This window comes from Candoia aspera, chromosome 2 (genome assembly GCF_035149785.1).
Source record: "Candoia aspera isolate rCanAsp1 chromosome 2, rCanAsp1.hap2, whole genome shotgun sequence".
NCBI classification, from domain to species: domain Eukaryota; kingdom Metazoa; phylum Chordata; class Lepidosauria; order Squamata; family Boidae; genus Candoia; species Candoia aspera.
In genome coordinates this window covers 142202940-142224068 of record NC_086154.1, presented here as the reverse complement: position 1 = coordinate 142224068, position 21129 = coordinate 142202940, and the positions used below count along the sequence as shown (strand labels likewise).

Sequence of the window (21129 nt, the reverse complement as noted above, 5' to 3'; positions counted from 1 at the left end):
TTGCAGGATCTTGAGCATTACCTTACTGGCATGTGAAATGAGTGCCACTGTTTGATAGTTTGAACATTCTTTAGTGTTTCCCTTTTTTGGTATGGGGATATAAGTTGATTTTTTCCAATCTGATGGCCATTCTTGTGTTTTCCAAATTTGCTGGCATATGGCATGCATCACCTTGACAGCATCATCTTGCAAGATTTTGAACAGTTCAGCTGGGATGCCATCGTCTCCTGCTGCCTTGTTATTAGCAATGCTTCTTAAGGCCCATTCAACCTCACTCTTCAGGATGTCTGGCTCTAGCTCACTGACCACACCGTCAAAGCTATCCCCGATATTGTTATCCTTCCTATACAGGTCTTCCATATATTCTTGCCACCTTTTCTTGATCTCTTCTTCTTCTGTTAGGTCCTTGCCATCTTTGTTTTTGATCATACCCATTTTGGTATGCATACCAATTTTCTGGAAGAGGTCTCTTGTCCTTCCTATTCTATTGTCTTCTTCCACTTCCACGCGTTGCTTGTTTAAAAATAATTCCTTATCTCTTCTGGCTAACCTCTGGAATTTTGCATTTAATTGGGCATATCTCCCCCTATCACTGTTGCCTTTTGTTTTCCTTCTTTCTTGGGCTACTTCTAGTGTCTCAGCAGACAGCCATTTTGCCTTCTTGGTTTTCTCTTTCTTTGGGATGTATTTTGTTGCTGCCTCTTGAACAATGTTGAGGACTTTTGTCCATAGTTCTTCTGGAACCCTATCTACTAAGTCCAGTCCCTTAAATCTGTTCTTCACCTCCACTGCATATTCCTTAGGAATATTAGTGAGCTCATATCTAGCTGATCTGTGGGTCTTCCCTAATCTCTTTAGTCTGATCCTAAATTGTGCAAGAAGAAGTTCGTGATCGGAACTACAGTCAGCTCCAGGTCTTGTTTTTACCGACTGTATAGATGTCCGCCACCTTTGGCTGCAAAGGATGTAGTCAATCTGATTTTGGTGTTGTCCATCTGGTGGAGTCCATGTATAAAGCTGTCTCTTAGGGTAATCACTGGACGGTGTTTATGACCGGTTGCAATGCCAATACAATTTTGGTATTACTTTTTATGATACAAATGTTCATACCCATCAACTTGTTTGATTCATTTTTGGTGGGAGTGCTTCTGTTCTAATCCACAGGAGTACCTGAATCCTTTAAAAGCATTTTAAACTTGACAGAGCAAAGCTGTACTTCCTTTTTCTTTAAAGGTATGTGTTCCCTGTCTCGAGCATTATATGGCCCAGTTCTGACAACCTCTGTTGGCATTTAAAAATGGACTGATAATCAGGATGTCCATCAGTTTTTTGAATCCTTATTCAAATTGGAGAAATTACGTGGCTCTCAGAAATGGAGTGGAATTTGTCCTAAAATGAGGAGAAGTGTGACCTCAGTGCCCCTTAAAAAATTTGGAGTTTAAGGAAGCTACAGAAAGAAAATGTTTCTGCACCAAACAAACCAACCCTGCAAAGGAAGTAATTTATTGCACAGTTAGTACCCTTTTCTAAATATGGAACTTGGAACGTATTGGACCAGTTATTGTTACCAAGGAAGGTAGGGAATTGCATACATACAGACTCTCAATTCCTTCCTAGCCCATCAAAGGAGAAATAAAACAGAACATGAGGACACCCTCTTCATTTTCTCTGTTTACCCTAACCTAAGAGGTTATAGATGCCTTCTTCCAAAAGAGGAACAGCAGACAACCCTCCATTCCGGAAAATGTCTGCAGAAATATAGCTTTCTCAGAACTCTCTTCCCCTATTGGTATGTGAACAGCTTCTAAGAATTTTTTTATTGTAGAACCCCACAAAAATTAATGCCAACCTCACTGAGGGCCTTCTGCAGGATAGGTCCCCATACTGGAATACCCTTTTGAATCATACTAGCTTAGTGCTCTGATAATCCAAGACTGTGCCTAGGCTGAAGGTTTACCCACTTTGCTTGAGTTTTTAATGACAGTTACTATTCGTATTTGTTATCTTATTAGGCAGCTTCTATTTTTTGTCACTTTTACTAGAATGCTCACTTAAGTGGTTTAATTGTTCTGTTGGACTGTTTAGAATTAGATATGGAAGCTACCTTGAGGACTCAGAACTTAAGATGATGGAAAAAGAGGACAGGAAAAATAATTAAAAAAATGAAGATAGCAAGTAAACGCAAGCTCCAGAAGAAATTAACCCTTTGTAATGTTGGTGACTTACACTTGCTTGCAGGTTCTCTTGTGCTGGAAATTGACAGTCCAGTGAGTTTTGCTGCTGAGGAGCTGAGGATCACAAATGCAAGGTTAACAACAGAAGGTCTTTCTGTACAAGCTAGTTACTGCACACATTTTAGGTCATCGTTTTCTCTCTCGTTTATTGAGAGTTGGTCACAAAATTCCCCATTTATAGAACTGAGTAAGTAGAAAAACAATACACAGTACGTCTCCTCTGTGATCAGTCTCCACTGATAAACCTGTATATAGACTATCTCACTATTTTGCTAGCAGGAGTGGGAAGCAGGTATGATCTGATTAAATGGAATTGACTAGCACCCATATTTTTCAAGACAAAAATCATCATATATATAATAACCCTTGAAAATTGTATATCCTCCCAAAGTATATTTTTGAATGGGTTTATTTTAAACTTTATATTTTAGAAGTGGTTATGTTAAAAACAAAAGTTTATTTCAGGGAAAACCATTTTGCATCAGTGACATTTACACTAAAAAGAAGGACAATGACAAAAATTTGTGCTAAAAAAATCCATATATTTTAGGGAAGTTTGAGCATGCATTATAAAAACAGCAAATGACAAAGAGATACAGGTAGTCCTGTATCTGCTGCATTTAGTGACTGTTCTGTTACAAAGGTGATGAAAAAGTAACTTTGTGACTAATCCTCGCATTTACGACCTTCACAGGTCTGTTAAGCAAAGGAAAGCTGAAGTAAGATCTTAAGCACGGTTGCAGCTTCACTTAGCAATCACTTAATGACTGAGTTGCCGGTCCCAGCTGTGGTTGCTAAACGAGGACCAGCTATACACATTTTTATCCCAATGGATGTTTTAAAATAATTAATTAAAAATAAGATTTATTTGAATATTGTGTGATCTAGGTCAAATGACAAAATGCAATTCAGAGCATGCACAGGCCAGAACCCTGTAAAATAGCTGCATCTTTTCCTGGACTTGCATGGCTGTTGCCTGGAGCTGATGCACAATCCTGGGAAACGGCTCTCTTGGCATAATGTGTTCCTGACAGATGCTATGCATGTGCCTGGGCACATTCCAACTCACATTTGGCCCTTCACATCCAGATCTCTGCATTAGTTGATTGCCTTGCAAATGCTGACAATAAAAGGATCAGATCTGTACTAATATACTGATGCTTATTATCTTCTGTCTGTTGTTGAATGGGTACTGTGCTTCATTTATTTGTCCCTGGACAAGCCTGGAGAAAATGGGAGGACACCTCCCCCTTCTGTTTGCTTAATAGTAATAACAGTTTACCATTATTTATGACATGCCTTTCCCAAGGCATGGTAAGAAACCAAAAAATGAAAAAACCCCCACAATAATTACAAATCAACATTAGCTGGCTTAGGACCAAGTGCATTTACATTCATAATTTGAAGCAGATGTTAACATAAAACCGACAGCTAAATAAGAGCAGGGTGGAATAACCAGACCATACACTGACCCATTAATCAAATAAAAAGGTCTTTAAATCCCTTTTTAAAAGCCATAACATTTCTACAGAGAGGAAGGGAGCTGATTTCAGGGTCACAAGTCTAGACCGCTAAAGGCTGAGAACTTGGAAACAGCAACCTTGGAAGAAGAAATTGAAAAAAAGGCCCTGTTTAGAGGAGCATAAAAAAGAAACAGGATTATGAGAAGAGATAAGAGGAATCAGATCCTGGAAAGCACCAGGATTTTAAACTGAGCTCTGGCTCAAATAGGGAGTTAGTGAAGAGCCCTGTGCTATTCTGAGACATGGGAGTCACATGGAAGGTCCAGAGCAGCTTAAATGTCACTGTCTGGACTATGGTCAGGGAATAGAGATAGGGCTCAAGGGCACATCCCCCATTCCTAATTCTAGGTCCTATGCAGTAAGCAAAGTGACCATATTGGTGTGGTTGAAGCATCCCTTGTTGTCTCTCCTGACTTTTTTTCCTGCTTGCCAAAGTCTTTTCCTCGTCCACTAAGTCTTTGACTGTTGTCCCAGAAGATTAGACACCTAGCAGCTATGTGAGGGCTACCATGTTATAGGTGATGCCTCTTCCCTTCTCATTGTGCTGCAGTGTTCTGGAACAGTCCCGGCAAACAGGAACTAGTGGACTTAAAATCCCAACCTCAGGCACACCAATTCAACAGATGTTGTAATGTCAGCATACAGGTGATGGTGCAGGGAGTTATCCTAAAAGCATGTTCCCATCAACTTGGTCCCCCTGTGTCTGAGGGATGTCACCACCACCAGTCACCACTCAGTGGATTATCTGTAGTGTCGCTTTGAACACAGGACATGTATCTGCCACTTCTGAATTTTCTCAGTTGTATGTTTTCCTCCACTCGTGGATTGAAGAGGTAGAGGATATGGCAAATTCTGCAGAAGCACATCTCTCCCTTGTTGATTTGCTCAGCAGTCTTTGCTTCTAAAACGTCATTTGGACAGAGCCAACCAATGCTCTGCTATGAACAAAAAAAAGTGTATGTGCATACTTGCGTGTGAGAGAAAGAATGCCTTTCTTTTAAGGGGGAATTTATGCAGCTTATACTGATGTTTTCTTTACTAGATCGATTCTGAAAACTCAAATTGCTTATTAATAAGAAGGATACTCTACCCTCTGTTCTATCTGCGTATGTAATAATTATAAGACTGCCTCATTTTTTAATATCTGTGGTTGTACCGGTCACGATAAAATATGACAGGAGTTTGATCTACTAAAGTGGTTCATATCTAGGCTGTCCATATTTGGCTAGATCAAACTTGGGCAGTTCTGCTGCCAAGATTCTTTGTTCTAGAGTTTCTCAACTGTAGCAACTTTAAGACATGTGGACTTCAACTCCCAGAATTCCCCAGCCATGCTGGCCGGGGAATTCTGGGAGTTGAAGTCCATGTTAATGTTTTCTACTACAGAATAAGGTTACTATGGTAACTAATCATTTTGGCCTGGTGAAGAGGTTGAATTTAATTGTCCCCTTTTCGGATGTTAATTTTTGCACCTGGGGGGAAGAACTTGCCTGGACTTGTTTTAGTTTCTGTTTCTCTTCTGTGTAGGCATGTAGAGAGTTAAGCAGCTCTCACTGAGAGCCTGTAAGGATGCAGAAGCTTTTAAATATGTTTTGCTTTCTGTAAATAAAATTATTTTTATAGAAATGCCTGGTGTGTGACTTTTCTGATCTCTCCTGGGCCAAAGCTTTCCTAGCAATCTGCCAACAGGTTATGGGCCCAGTAAACAGCCCAGTAAGCCCAGTAAAACCCAGAGAGAATAGAGAGATCAGCTCCACACCTCATGCACAATTTAAAGGCAGGTAGCAAAGACCTGTGAAGATTTTCTTTGGAGCCACCTGGAGATTTTCCAGCAACTGCCAGTCTACAGGACAAAGAAGCCAGCTGAGGTGACTTGCAAAAGAAGGAAGAAGCCATGGCTACCGCCCAGCCCTCAGCGATGCCTCTGGAGTGCCTATCAGAGACCAACTATTTGAATTGGGCCCTGAAGATGGAGATGTATCTTTGCAGAGAGAATCTTTGGCTGCCAATTGGTGAGCAACTCCCCCCCCAAATCCCAGTGCTGAATGGCTGAGACAGGATGAGCGGGCTAGAGCCACCATTATCCTGGGAGTTGAGGACAATCAGCTAGTCCACGTGCGAGGTATGCAGTCTGCAAAGCAACTTTGGGATGCTTTGAGAGACTTATATGTAAAGGCAACAGCAGGGAGTAAAGTTACCCTGACAAAAAAGCTGTACAAAGCCTACCTTGCAGAAGGAGATAGCCTTCCTGAGCACCTGCATTATATTCAGCAGCTGTTTGTTGAGTTGCAGGAGAGAGGAATGGAATTTACACCTCTCACAAAATCCTATATCCTCCTGTCCTCACTGAATGAAACGTGGGACACGCTGATTTGTACCCTGGAGGCTATGCCTGAAGCAGACCTCACCCCATGTATGTTACACAGTGCTTACTCGCTGAATGGGAGAAGAGAGAGGAAAGATCCCCCCCCATCTCTTCTGGAAAGCTGCAGTACCAGTAAACAAGGGAAAAGAAGGGAAAGGAACCTGAGGCCACAGCGCTAGCCAGCCAGCGATGCTTCACTTGTGGTTCAGCTGGACATTTGCAAAGAGACTGTGCCATGAGACCCAAGAGTAGAAAGACAGAGAAGAAGAACACAAGGGCAACACAGAAGAAGGCTCTTCAGACAACCCAAATTGCACAGGTTGCTGAGAAGGGTAATTCTGATGTATGGGTGTTAGATTCTGGGGCCAATTGTCATTTATGTAATTGTAAAAGCTCTTTTGTGTCACTGTCTAAAACTGAAAGACAAAGTGTATCTTTGGCTGATGGGTCTGTGACTAAAATTATGGGACAAGGTGACTTGTATTTATCCTGCTTGGGAGAAACTGTAAAAGGTGTGTTGTATGTGCCAAATTTACAATCAAACCTTTTATCTGTGGCACAATTGGCTGCAACAGGGTATATCATAACATTTAAGAAAAATGGTTGTGAGATACGTAAAAATGGAAAATTGTGTGCTACTGGTATATTAAAAGACTCCTTGTACATTGTGCAAAATGCAAGGAAGCCAAGCTGCAAGGCTGCAGTTGGCAACACTCCATATCATGACCAATGTGTACACCTGATGCACAGGAGATTTGGTCATGCTAGTTTCAAGTATATAGCACAAATGCCACAGCTGTGTGCTGACCTAAAGATAAAACCCTGTGATAAATACTTAGATTGTGTAGTTTGCAAAGAATGCAAAACACTAAAAGCTCCTGTGAGTAAGCACAGTGACAGAGTTACAACTAGACCTTTGGAAATTGTACACTCTGACATTATTGGTCCTTTTGCTCCAAGTTTTGGACAAGCAAGGTATGCAATGACCATCATTGATGATTTCTCAAGATACACATTCATCTACATCTTAAAACATAAAGATGAGACATTTGAGAAATTTAAAGGTTTTGTGACATGGGCAAATAGAAAATTCCCTAGGCCTGTATCTGCACTCCAATGTGATAGAGGAGGAGAGTACCTTTCTCACAAATTCAAAAGGTTCCTAGTAGAAAAGGGGATAGAACAAATTCTTTCTAACCCTTACACCCCTCAGCAAAATGGTGTTGCTGAAAGAAAGGGCAGAACCTTGCAAAATGCGATGGAATGCATGCTAAAAGATTCACATTTATCTTTTAAGTATTGGGGAGAGGCCTTATCGACTGCTTGTTATGTACAAAACAGATTGTATAACTCTGTGATTCAGGACACTCCATTCCATTTGTTTTATGGTGTGAAACCAAAGGTAAACCGTCTTAGAGGGTTTGGTAGCACTGCTTGGGTTCATATTCCAAAACAACAGAGAAGGAAAGGAGGCCCCACAACAAAGAAAGCCATCTTTGTTGGCTATGAACAAAGCCAAAGGAGCTACAGGTTCATAATGGGAGAGAAATTGATAATTAGCAAAAGCGCTTCTTTTGCTGAACAAAACTGGGGGAGATTAAACTCTAGCTCTCCAGTTGATCTGACCACCACAAGAGAACAGCAAGGACTTGCTGATGGTGATCTTTTGCCTGATGAGGACATTAAACCAGAAAAGCAAACTGGTCTGATGAGACAGATGCTTCTCAGGAAAGTGATAGGAGTCAAAATTTAAGCCCTGTATTACCTCGCAGATCTCAGAGGAGTAATAAAGGCGTTCCTCCATCACGTTTTCAGGCTGAAACAGTAAAGGCTTTTCACATATTCACAGAACCTGAGTCTTTAGAACAAGTGAATGCTTTACCACCTGAGATTGCACAAAATTGGCATTCTGCCATGCAACAGGAGTTAGCATCCTTGAAAGAAAATAAAACATGGAAACTGGTAAATCTACCTCCCAATGAATGCTGTCTAGGCTGCAGGTGGGTTTTTCAAACTGAAAAGGGATGCTGATGGCAAAATCCAAAAATATAAAGCAAGGTTAGTCGCAAAAGGGTTCACTCAAAGGAAAGATTTAGACTTTGACAAGACTTTTGCACCAGTTACTAAAGGTGAATTACTGTTTAAAATTTGCTGCACTGAAAGGAATGTCAGTTCACCACTATGACATACAAACTGCATTTCTCTATCGTGATTTAGACCACAGATTATGCATGCAGCAACCCCCTGGCTATGAAAAAGGGGAGAATCTAGTCTGTGAACTGCAGAAGTCAATCTATGGCTTAAAACAAGCTGCTAGATCCTGGAACCAAAAATTAGATGAAAAACTGCAGAATTTTGGTTTTGAAAAAGGAAAAGCAGATCCATGTGTATATATGAAGAAAGACAAACAAGGGTGTATGTATCTGTGCATTTATGTTGATGATTTGCTGCTGTTCACATCAACAGAAAAACAAAGGCTTGATTTTGAAGCCTGCATGAAAAGCCATTTCATATTAAAAAGCCTTGGAATTGTAACTAATTACCTAGGTTTGGAAATACACAGGGAGAAGGATGGTAGCTTTCTGTTAAACCAAAGGGGAGATAATGTTAAAATAATCTGAATGGAAAGACAGAGTTGTCAAAGAAAATTGGTTTGCATCTTATTCTGTAGTATAAAAAGGGGAGTGTTAATGTTTTCTACCACAGATTAAGGTTACTATGGTAACTAATCATTTTGGCCTGGTGAAGAGGTTGAATTTAATTGTCCCCTTTTCAGATGTTAATTTTTGCACCTGGGGGGAAGAACTTGCCTGGACTTGTTTTAGTTTCTGTTTCCCTTCTGTATAGGCATGTAGAGAGTTAAGCAGCTCTCACTGAGAGCCTGTAAGGATGCAGAAGCTTTTAAATATGTTTTGCTTTCTGTAAATAAAATTATTTTTATAGAAATGCCTGGTGTGTGACTTTTCTGATCTCTCCTGGGCCAAAGGCTTTCCTAGCAATCTGCCAACAGTCCAGACGTCTTAAAGTTGCTAAGGCTGAGAAACACTGCTTTGTTGTATGTGCACCAAGCAAGCATGACTGGAAGGGACGTCTCATTTTGTGCAGTATTTTCAATACGCTTTCAGTGCCCAGATTTCTTAAATTTTTTTTTGTTTGTCCTCACCTCTGGTGTTGCCCTTCATCTGCTGTAAGCTCTCCCAGAGAGTCTGAATCTCCTGAAGTCTGTATTGCAGCTTCTGTAGGCTGAATCTAAACATCAGTTCTTCCCGTTGACGTTCAATTACAAGGGGAACACGTTGATGCTGCAAGATAGAGAAATGAGACATGATTCTCCCTGCTATGTTCTATTTAGTACAGAACAATTTATTTCTGGTAATAAAGGTCAGAGGAAGACATCAGGCCAGAGATCCTACACACAGTGGAATGTCCCAGGTCAGCAGTCAAAAGACAGCAGGGAGGGGAAGAACCCAGCCAGCACATCTTTAGTATAGCTTCTATCTCTCATACTGATATTACAAACAAAGATAAAGACAGAAGTAGTATTTGGTGGAGGTCATATCATGGACAGCATGGGCAACTTGGGGATGTCAAGGTCTGGAATGGGCCTTGCAATCACTGGAAGTTGTGGGGGCTCCTTAGCCATAGACAACAGCTGCACTACTTCCATTTTTAGCCATTATCCAGCAGATGGGATTTAAGAGTCGGGGCAATTGCTTAGGTCTCAGAGAACAGATGTGGAAAATCTCTTACCTGCTGTTGAACTGCTGTTCGCTCTGCTTCTAAGATCCTTTTTATAACGCTTGCCAGTTGCAGTGGATCTTTCCGATATCTGCTCTATAATTATTAGGAAGGTGGCAACTGTTAATACTGGTCATCCATCTATCTACTTCTGGGATAATCCACTATTTTTTCCATAACAAGATCCCCTAGAATTGCTATATAAGCTAACACATCCCTTTCAGATGCTGGAAAGTAAAGCACCTACCTATACCTCCCAAGTGAGTCTAGATCACAGACAAATTGTGCAGAGAGGACTACCCTTATGCCGAAGCAGATCTGATTTGCTTACAGAAAGGATAGAGGCACCATGGATTATTACTACTAGGTAACGTTCTGTATTTTGAGTTGTTATAAAACATTCAGAACTGGAATCCTCCAGCCATTCTGGTACAATCCATTCTGTCATTTCAGGACTCTACCACATATGCATACCAGGTTTACACACCCATGTTTCTTGCATTGCAACTTCAATGGAGGCCTGGCAGTTCTGAAATTTACCTGGGCCTTAGGACCTGGGGGCTTCCCTTTCTTAAAATGCCCTTCCCTAAGACTGCTGAAGGAAGACCAGGTCAAGGTAGTCATTGGACGTTACCAGAACCAGGTTAGATCCCACTCTTGAAGTTCATTGAGCCCCCTAGCAATCAGTCAACATTGTTGGGTAATTTTAACATGTAGTCCTGGCTTCCTTCTGGTGCAGTTTCAAGGTTCTGTACAAACAGGAAACTTCTGTCTGCAAAAGCAAGTTCCACTGCAGAAGCAGGAATGAATCAAAATAGAGTCTTGCACAGGGCACTCAGTGCAGTCATGGCAACTGGCATGGCTGCATAAAAAGGTGTTAATTCAGAACCATCAAGTTGAGATATGCCCTCATGGCAAACCAACAGGAAGCTTGCAGTTTACTTTTTTTTTCTGATTTTTTTTTTTGCTGTGGGGGAAGGAGATTTGTGTTTTGATGAAAAACTGAGGGCACAGTCTGATGCACCCAGTTACAGGCCAACAGCTGAGCACTGGTTGATTGAGACCTCAGATGTTCATTTCTCAAGCAGTAAGCTGCGTGGTATGCTTGGCTGTTGGTTCTCTACCAGAGCTGCAGTTTTACAAGGAAATAAACATGCCCATTCCCACCTTTTTCTGCTAAGTTAAATAATCAGAACACCATCATAACGCTGATTTTTTTCTATGATGAAATAACTCGACTCAGCTGCAAGACAATAAAGCACTCACTATCAGCAGCCTTTGCAATCGTTTGCCTTACCCAGACAAGAAGGCACTCCTCTTCTTAATCTAGGGAAAGTGCTGCCTGAAATGTTTAGTTTAGTTAGTTTAGTTTAGTTTAGTTTAGTTTAGTTTAGTTTAGTTTAATTTAGTTTAGTTTAGTTTAGCCAAAGTCCAGTGCCTCTTTCCTACCATTTTAACAAGGGGACAACAGTAGAAGGGACCCTGTCTCTTCTGTGGTCTATCAAAGAGGGTGGAAGTTAATGCAACAAGACTCAGCATCACAATGGATGACACACAAAAAAATCTGTACGTTGTGGCAGGACTGAAGATGATCCCTTCAGTGACACACCACATTCACATTACAGCCCTCCATACCTCAATGTTAGCAACAAACTGAAGAATCTGAGCAGCAGAATTGCAGTTCTTGTTGGCAAGATCTTGTATCTTCTCCACCATGGCAGACAGCAGTTTTCCAGCCAGAAGAGTGCAGAAAGAGTCTGATCTGTTGATGAATTCCCTGGGGAGAACATTGGAGCAGGCAGGAAAATGGGACAGAAAGAGAAAAATAAAGAAGTATAGAGGTCCAGGGTACTAGACCTGCACCCAAGCCATCCATCCACCTCTTCAAAATTCCAAAATGGGGGAAGGATGGATGCACAGCAGCATAAAACCCTGTGCTCTTCCTCCTACCTTTATCTTTTAAGACTCCCACTCTGTCAGAACAGAGAAGCTGGTCCTTTAAAAAGAGGGCTGTTGAAAGAATGGAGGGGAGTAAGACGAGATCTGGAAGAAAGGAGGAACAAGGAACAAGGAAAGGAAAGGAAAGGAAAGGAAAGGAAAGGAAAGGAAAAAAGAAGCTGAAAATCAAAGTTGAAGTCCTGAACGTGATGGGCAGAGCAGTGCCAGCAGAGAGAAGAGAAGAAACCTAATGACGGTGGCAGGCAGCAGTAGAGAGCAGGGAGGCATCAGCAACAGGAGAGAGCACAGGTGGACAGGGCAACAGCCCAGGAACTAGAGGAACGAGTGAAAAGGGCGGCCACAAGTCCAGCTTGGATAACAGCAGTCAGAAGAGGGCAGCAGCAACAAGGAGGCTGTGAAGGAGCCAAATAAACCCCACTGAGGTGAGCCCAGTGCACTGGTAACCAGGAAGGGCTCAGAGTACTGATTATGCCACACTGAACCACTGGCAGATAAGGTCCAGGGCAGTGGCAGCAACTAGACTGGGGGATTCCCTAAAGATACTCTAAGGAGGCTGAAGGGTAAAGAAACAGCCCAGGAAAAAAGTACGTATTTGCCAACACCTCAATTCTTCCAACCCCCTGCAAACCCAAGGCCCAGCCCCATCTGAAAATCCAAGTTCTATAGCTCAGCACACAAATGACTCTGGATTACCAGAGATGATTAGGTCCACCAATAATTACCATTTTTTTTGCAGACTTACCATGGCTCACTTTCCAGCCACTCCCCTAGGAGGCAACGTAGAGTATGAGGAAATCCTTCATACAAGCCGTTGAACTGCTCTGGAGACATGGTGGAGACACAGCTCCACAGGGACATATTGGTATTGGTCATCTAAAGGGGTAAAAGCCAACGTTCATCATTGGAATCCATCACACAGAAGAAGTTATAGCATGCAGTATTGACTAACATCTCATTTACTGCTTGAGGGGCTTCTTTCACTAATCCCAGTCCAAAACCAGTCCCAAAGCAAAATCAAATACAGCCTTTCCTGCCTCTTTAGATGCATTAGACTATAATTCCTATCGTTTAAAGCACGGTCTATGGATCAGCAGAGCAGCAGGTTCAGAAAAGTTTATCTATGATTGTTCATATCAACTCCCCATCTGGTGCCATCCCATTGTGTTGGAATTCAATGACTTAATCCCCTGCCGGCATAGCTCATAGAGTCTGCTTATACCAATTCTAATTTCACCATGGATATATCTTGTTTTAAGGCGTGTGTTCAAACCTTTCAAGGAACCCTAAGGGTTAAACCAAGATTAACAGGAGGGAAGGAAAACAGCCAGGTGTTCAATTCTGTTGTTCAGGTTTTCAGGGAAGGAAAACAGCCAGGTGTTCAATTCTGAAAGCACCATACCTAACCCTGAGATCACTATCAAACTTAGCTTGAATGTTTGCTAAGTTTGAAAGTGAGCTCAGGGGTAGGTATGGTGCTGTCAGTAGGCTAGAATTTGGCTGAAGCTTCCTAGTAAGCAATGCAGCAGAATGAATATTTACAATGACAACAGAATTGAATCCCCAATATAAGACCTGGCTGTTCTCTCAGCCCTTTGGCAAGGGTGAATAACGGCCCCCGTGGATTGTGTGAGTCCTCTCTCTCTCTCTCTCTCTCTTTCTCCTGTCTGGTTCATGCCATTTTTGCCATCTTTTATTTTTTAATTTTGTTTCTTATTTTTAAAAAAGTTTTTGTCAGAGTGTGCTGGAAAGCATTTGGCCCAAGAGATCAGAAGAATCACACACCAGGCATTTCTATAAAAATAAATGTATTTACAGAAAGCACAAAAACATATTTTCAAGCTGTGCATTCACAGCACTCAGAGAGGACTGGGAAGAGAGGCAGGTAGAAAGGAAACTGAAACTAGTAAACCCAGGCAAGCTGCCCTCCAGGCAAATCAGGAGCTTTTACCTTATATGGTCATGGCTTTTCACCCCCAAAACTAAGGATACCTAAGTTTGACCTTCTGACTCTGCTAGAATTTGTTACCATAGTAACCTTAATTCACTACAGCCAAAAGCAGAAAAAACAAATACCAACAGTTTTAACTTGTGTACTGCCCAGAATCATTGAGAGCCAAGCAGCATACAAATTTAACAAATAAATAAATAACAGATTACTGCCTCTGACAATTAAGACTACTGTCCCACTTTATACCTTCTTGGGTTTAATTTGGAGCCTTTTTCTTCCCACATTTTCCATGGCTTAATTGAAAACCCAGTTTATCTTTCCCATAGTCGGTCCTAAATTGCAGTTTTCAGTGTGCATTCTCATTATTTCTATCCTGGAAAATTCTGGCTCCTATCACATCCCCAACAGGTATGAACTTCTTCTTTGCAAAGAATCCTTCAAAATATGAGATGTCATCTCTTTGCCATAAACCCAAACTCACATCCTTTCTTCATTTATTTTTTATCTGACAAATCCCAACTGCCCCTTTGCCAACATTTCTCTCCCCAACCACAAATTCCTCCTCCTGTTTCTCCCTTTCTCTCTCTCTCTCTCTCTCACACACACATGCAACAGGAAAAACAAAATAAAGAAAAAAGGCGAAAATAGAATATATATGTAGAAGTACACCCCACCTCAGAAACTGATATTTCAAAATATAAATATATCTCACTTATTATGAACTAATCGCCATGGGCAAAGGAAAAGTATTGACTTTTCTTTAAAAAAATACTAATTTAGAAATCCATCTTAAGCAAAGTCTTTCTAACGGAGGGTATATTGAGTCCAAACTCCACACCAAAGTTTGCAATTATCTGGTTAAGGGCACTTTCCTGGTTTGTAATGCCTGGATCCCTTTTGAGTAGACTGTCTTTTTCCTTCAAGAAGCTCTTTTCTAGTTTAGAATGTAAGAACTAACACTTTCCTATGTACTACAATCAGTAAGCTTACAATTGTCATTATCATTTTTGGTTCTTCTTCTCTTTTATTTTTGGCCAAGGCCAAGACCCTAGAGTTTATTTATTCATAGCTTTCTCTAAGCCCCCAAAAGTGCATTTTAGAAAAGGGTTACAAAAACCAGCTGTTATGAAAGGCCATTAGCTCCTTGGGACATTAGGTCCTCTTGAAGTAGAATAGCAGAGAGAAGCCTTACTCTCCTTCCCCCTCAACAACGGGAAGGAGAACGTTGGATTAAACTGATCCACAATTTTATTTGGTAGACTGGCTCTTCAAACTTTTATGTTCAACATCTTTACTTCTATTATAAAAGTTCTCAATGTCCTCTTATCAAGAAAAATAACGAACCTCAAAATCACATGTAAGAGACAAAGCAATATCATTTAGGGTTCTCTTTCTTTGGGGGAAGGAAAGATTATTGTAGGTCCTCCACTTTTTAACACTTTTCCTCTTACATTCCCTTCATCCTGCAACTTTGTGTTACTATACTGCTGTTGCTTCTACTAAAAGCCAAGACTATCTAGTATTTAAAGCACAATGTATGGAGTAGTTAATTTGCCGCTGCACCTACAATACCCAAAGACCTGCTGTATAACACCGAGAACCAGTTGGGCAGCGATTAGCAAGTAGTCTGCTCAGTACCTGTCATCCTGAGTTTCAGGTCTGGCAGCAGCTATGATACCAAGGAGCTGCCATGATAGTTTATTTATTTAAATGATTTATATAGCTGCCTACCTCATAACAATGACTCTAAGCAGCACACAAGAGTTAAAAAACCAAGCAATAAGATTCATCAGCAATCCAAATAACAACTGTCTGGGGTCAACAAAATTGTTCATAATTTACAACAGAAAAACCCGCAAGAAATGGATAAGGTTCCCTATAAGATTTGCTCTGCCCCCTGAGTGTTAGAGCCAAGTCTCTCCTGCCTGCTTGCCACCTGCTTTGAAGATGGTGGCCGTGAGCCTTTCCTTGAAAAAAAATCATCACGCAAGCCAGCTGTGCTTGACAACTTTTGTCTTGCCTCCAGACTTCCCTATACTGTAGGGAAGTGTGATGGACTGGCAGAAGGCTAGAAAAATAACAGGAGGAATGATTAACAAAAACCAGCAAGAGATAAGAGAAGGGTTTGTTAGTAGCTTATCTCATAGGTAAGAGCAGGAAAAAGTCTGGGAAAAAGAGATTAACATGGGTTGAGAAGATTCCAAGATTCCGCCTTATGAATAATACTGAGGGATGGAAGATTTTTTTTTTCAGTTTCTAAGATTCTATATTCTGCCCTGAATCCTAGCATTAAAAACACCTTATAAAGAACCTTGCCAAGCATGATTCTGCCAAAGTCTAGTTGAACGTCAAGAGAGGATCTGCTAACAGTTTCATCCCATATAAGGTGAAAGGAGTCTGGACCAGAACTTAGGGTAGTACTACTACTTTGTAGTAGTCCCCACACACGCTGCCCCTAGAGGTATCCTTAGCTTCAACTCTCCTTGTATTCTGAATGACACTGAAAATCATTTTTTCTTCAATAAACCTTTGGCTCATAGTGTGATTGTGGGCAACCATCTGATGTCACTGGGGCTACTGAGTTACTTGGTTTTAATAAGATTGGGCTTAAATCTGTTTTTCTCTTATTGCGCATGGCCCAGAGTCTTATTATTGAGTTAGTCAACATCTCTTATCAAATCTATTTATTTTGAAGACATATTGTTAGGTTTTATGCACTGTACTACCAGGTTTCAAACCACAGCCAGCTGGGTTCAACAACATAAATTCCAAGCAAATTAGACTATGTCTTAGCATGTGGCATAAACTGAATTACTGAATGCCAAGCATTGAACCACAGCCAATTTGTTTTATCTTTTGCCCATTTCTCTGAAGGGAAATGCTCTCCACCCATCCTTGAGTTGGCAGAAAGCTATACTGCTGATTTCTATCCTGCCTCCAATGCTACTGTTCCCATTTGCTGGTAGTCACTTGATTTCCTCGTAAGGCAGGGGTTCTGAAACTATGGGTTGGGATGCAACAACTGGGAGACGATCACATTAATTAATTAATTAATTAATTAATTAACCTGATCAGGCTTGCGCAGGCGAAGTGGGAATGTTGTCTAGACTTACTCTGGGCTTTGTTTCCCGTTTTGCCTATGCAAGCCTGCAAGGGGAAGTTACAGTCCCAGAAAATTTGAGAACCCCTGGTGGTAGTCAGATTAAAATTTAATTATGCAAAGTAAATAGTAGTTTTATTTCATGCCCAGCCCTATCCCCAGTTAAATCATTAGTTTTATCCTCTTAGGGGGTTGGGGTCCTGCAAAGATTGAGAACTGTTCTCTAAGGTAAATAGATGGCAAAAACTTCGAGGCTGACCTTGAATGGTGTTAAAAGAAGGGGGGAAGTACTACTATAATACCAGCATAGGTAAAAATGTCTAAAGAATGTCTCATTCCCAGGCTGGGGATGAGATGAAGGTGGGGACACACAGGAAAAAGGGTTTACCCAGCCAGTGGGGAAATGCACACAAGGTAATGCCCTACATCCAATTTCTTGTAAGGAACCAGAGACATCAGGCAGAAGTACTCAGTGAACTCTTGAGTTACCCAATGCTCCCGGTTGTATGTGCAAATTAGGCTTGTTACATCCTCTTATTTTCTTCTTAATCTCTCTTGATTCTGTGTCCTCTCATTTTCACAATGCATCTGATGATCCAGTGGATCCCAATAGGTTTTTAGTCTCCTTTAAAATGGTGTGACTTTTTAAATATGTTACGTATCATATGTATGTACAGTATATTCAATTAAGCTCAGCATTCCTCACATTTTTTTATACCTGGCATTAGTGGACAGAAGTCCACAACATTGTTCAAGAGGCGGCAACAAAATACATCCCAAAGAAAGAGAAAACCAAGAAGGCAAAATGGCTGTCTGCTGAGACACTAGAAGTAGCCCAAGAAAGAAGGAAAGCAAAAGGCAACAGTGATAGGGGGAGATATGCCCAATTAAATGCAAAATTCCACAGGTTAGCCAGAAGAGATAAGGAATTATTTTTAAACAAGCAATGCGCGGAAGTGGAAGAAGACAATAGAATAGGAAGGACAAGAGACTTCTTCCAGAAAATTAGAAACATCGGAGGTAAATTCCAGGCAAAAATGGGCATGATCAAAAACAAAGATGGCAAGGACCTAACAGAAGAAGAAGAGATCAAGAAAACGTGGCAAGAATATATGGAAGACCTGTATAGGAAGAATAACAATATCGGGGATAGCTTTGACGGTGTGGTCAGTGAGCTAGAGCCAGACATCCTGAAGAGTGAGGTTGAATGGGCCTTAAGAAGCATTGCTAATAACAAGGCAGCAGGAGACGATGGCATCCCAGCTGAACTGTTCAAAATCTTGCAAGATGATGCTGTCAAGGTGATGCATGCCATATGCCAGCAAATTTGGAAAACACAAGAATGGCCATCAGATTGGAAAAAATCAACTTATATCCCCATACCAAAAAAGGGAAACACTAAAGAATGTTCAAACTATCAAACAGTGGCACTCATTTCACATGCCAGTAAGGTAATGCTCAAGATCCTGCAAGGTAGACTTCAGCAATTCATGGAGCGAGAATTGCCAGATGTACAAGCTGGGTTTAGAAAAGGCAGAGGAACTAGGGACCAAATTGCCAATATCCGCTGGATCATGGAAAAAGCCAGGGAGTTTCAGAAAAACATCTATTTCTGTTTTATTGACTATTCTAAAGCCTTTGACTCTGTGGACCATAACAAATTGTGGCAAGTTCTTAGCGGTATGGGGATACCAAGTCATCTTGTCTGCCTCCTGAAGAATCTGTATAACGACCAAGTAGCAACAGTAAGAACAGACCACGGAACAACAGACTGGTTTAAGATTGGGAAAGGAGTACGGCAGGGCTGTATACTCTCACCCTACCTATTCAACTTGTATGCAGAACACATCATGCGACATGCTGGGCTTGAGGAATCCAAGGCTGGAGTTAAAATCGCTGGAAGAAACATTAACCATCTCAGATATGCAGATGATACCACTTTGATGGCTGAAAGCGAAGAGGAACTGAGGAGCCTTATGATGAAAGTGAAAGAAGAAAGTGCAAAAGCTGGCTTGCAGCTAAACCTCAAAAAAACCAAGATTATGGCAACCAGCTTGATTGATAACTGGCAAATAGAGGGAGAAAATGTAGAAGCAGTGAAAGACTTTGTATTTCTAGGTGCGAAGATTACTGCGGATGCTGACTGCAGGCAGGAAATCAGAAGACGCTTAATCCTTGGGAGAAGAGCAATGACAAATCTCAATAAAATAGTTAAGAGCAGAGACATCACACTGACAACAAAGGTCCGCATAGTTAAAGCAATGGTGTTCCCCGTAGTAACATATGGCTGCGAGAGCTGGACCATAAGGAAGGCTGAGAGAAGGAAGATCGATGCTTTGGACTGTGGTGTTGGAGGAAAATTCTGAGAGTGCCTTGGACTGCAGGAAGATCAAACCAGTCCATACTCCAGGAAATAAAGCCAGACTGCTCACTTGAGGGAATGATATTAAAGGCAACACTGAAATACTTTGGCCACACAATGAGAAGACAGGACGCCCTGGAGAAGGTGCTGATGCTAGGGAGAGTGGAGGGCAAAAGGAAGAGGGGCCAACCAAGGGCAAGGTGGATGGATGATATTCTAGAGGTGACGGATTCGTTCCTGGGGGAGCTGGGGGTGTTGATGACTGACAGGAAGCTCTGGCGTGGGCTGGTCCATGAAGTCACGAAGAGTCGGAAGCGACTAAATGAATAAACAACAACAAATTAGTGGCATCACTGGTTTCCAGCGAGATCCAAAAAAGATTGCAAGTGCCTCAAAACAAAACTTGTCCATTTTGTTTCCATTGTGCATCCTTCTCTTAAATTATGTATGTCTGAGTCCAGCTCAGACTGAAAAGCATTCAAACTGAGATTGCAGCCCTAGAAATCCAGGATAGATCTCCTGAAGTTCAACCATTCCTCTTCACTACTCATAAGAAAAACAAGATTCCTTCTCTAATTTTGTCTTTCCTAGCCTAGGGAACACGACATAATTGTCCAAATGCAATAGAAGTAATGCTGCTAAATTGTAATCTAAATATTTAACAAATCTGTAGCAGCAAAATGGGATACAGCTACGATTCTTGTTCCAATTCCTCCTGCGATCTCATTGCCCACCCTTGCATCACACCTCTTGGAGAAAAGGTCCTCAAGTAAAATCTGCTAACCTCCAGTAGGTTCCATTCACCATGCAGAGCTTGGAGAGTTGGGGTAGGGGATCAGGCTTACCATATCTTGGCTAAACCTCCAGCAAGCAAATGTGATGGAAGACAAATAGGGACATGCAGTTGTTTGTATGTGAAGCAGGGATACTCTCCAAGAATAATTAAAATGCAGCCAAATGAAATTCTTATTATGGAACTGCCCTAGATTTGTCCAGATTTATAGCCCTGTGGTATTTCCCTATCTCTTTTCTCATATTATTACTACAAAGTAAAAATGAATTAGGAAGGGAAAAACAGGACGGCTGCATAATGTCTTTTGAGTGGGTACAAAGCTGTCTGCCTTGGATCTTGATACACTTGTAGCTAGAGGAAAGACAAACATTCTATTGGCTCAGGAAGTCAGGGCATGCATCAAAGCTCCAATAAAATGTTGCTCACTCAAAAAGAATTGCTGGGCTGTAAAAATACAGAGCCTTGCCACATGCTTTCAATCCTTCAATTGCATCAGGGAAATAAGAAAGCAAGCAAGATTGTTTCTCTGTTGCTTGTTTACCTGTTTCCTTCTTGCATTGGTCACCACACAACAGGAAAAGGATTGGTGTCTTGACTGGAAAGAAAAGCCACAAAAGCTGCAGCCCTTCTGATGTAAACTTCCTCAGCTTGTTCCCATTTGAGCAAGCCATCCAGCTGTACTGCCTCTTTTCTGCCTTGTTTACACTGACCTCACCATCTTTGGTCCTCTGCAGTCTAGTCTTTTAGCTGTAAGCCTGGCCTGACTTCCTGGATTTATCTGGGTATTCTTGCCACAGAGAGCCTGCACAAGGAACACGTACAGCCAAAAACAGCATGCAACATCCAAAGAGAAAGTCATGTTAGTGCTGCACCCTACACACTTTTTGTTCACTGTGCCTCTGAAAGACCACCAAAGCCTACGCAACAACTAGTAATGATAATAATTTTACAATAATTTGTTAGGTTTGTGAAGTAACCACATCAGAAAGACTCACATTAGCATACACAACTAAAAAGGTCATAAGAAATACCAATACGTTGAGGAAATATACAAACAAGAAAATTCCAGCCACCTGTCATCAATTAAGTGGGATCATAAATTGCCCC

General features: G+C 41.3%; 1 protein-coding gene across 3 annotated transcripts in view; it reads right to left on the bottom strand.

Annotated features, from left to right (window-relative positions):
* Window positions 1–21129, bottom strand: part of STAT6 (signal transducer and activator of transcription 6) — a 79909-nt gene that overhangs the window by 38070 nt on the left and 20710 nt on the right. For all 3 annotated transcript variants that reach the window (XM_063293941.1, XM_063293943.1, XM_063293942.1), the window contains exons 2-6: window positions 12562–12692; window positions 11496–11637; window positions 9873–9956; window positions 9286–9424; window positions 2227–2288 (exon numbers count right to left, since the gene is read on the bottom strand). In XM_063293941.1, coding sequence (XP_063150011.1) covers window positions 2227–2288; window positions 9286–9424; window positions 9873–9956; window positions 11496–11637; window positions 12562–12692 — 558 coding nt within the window. The remainder of the gene's footprint in view (window positions 1–2226; window positions 2289–9285; window positions 9425–9872; window positions 9957–11495; window positions 11638–12561; window positions 12693–21129) is intronic.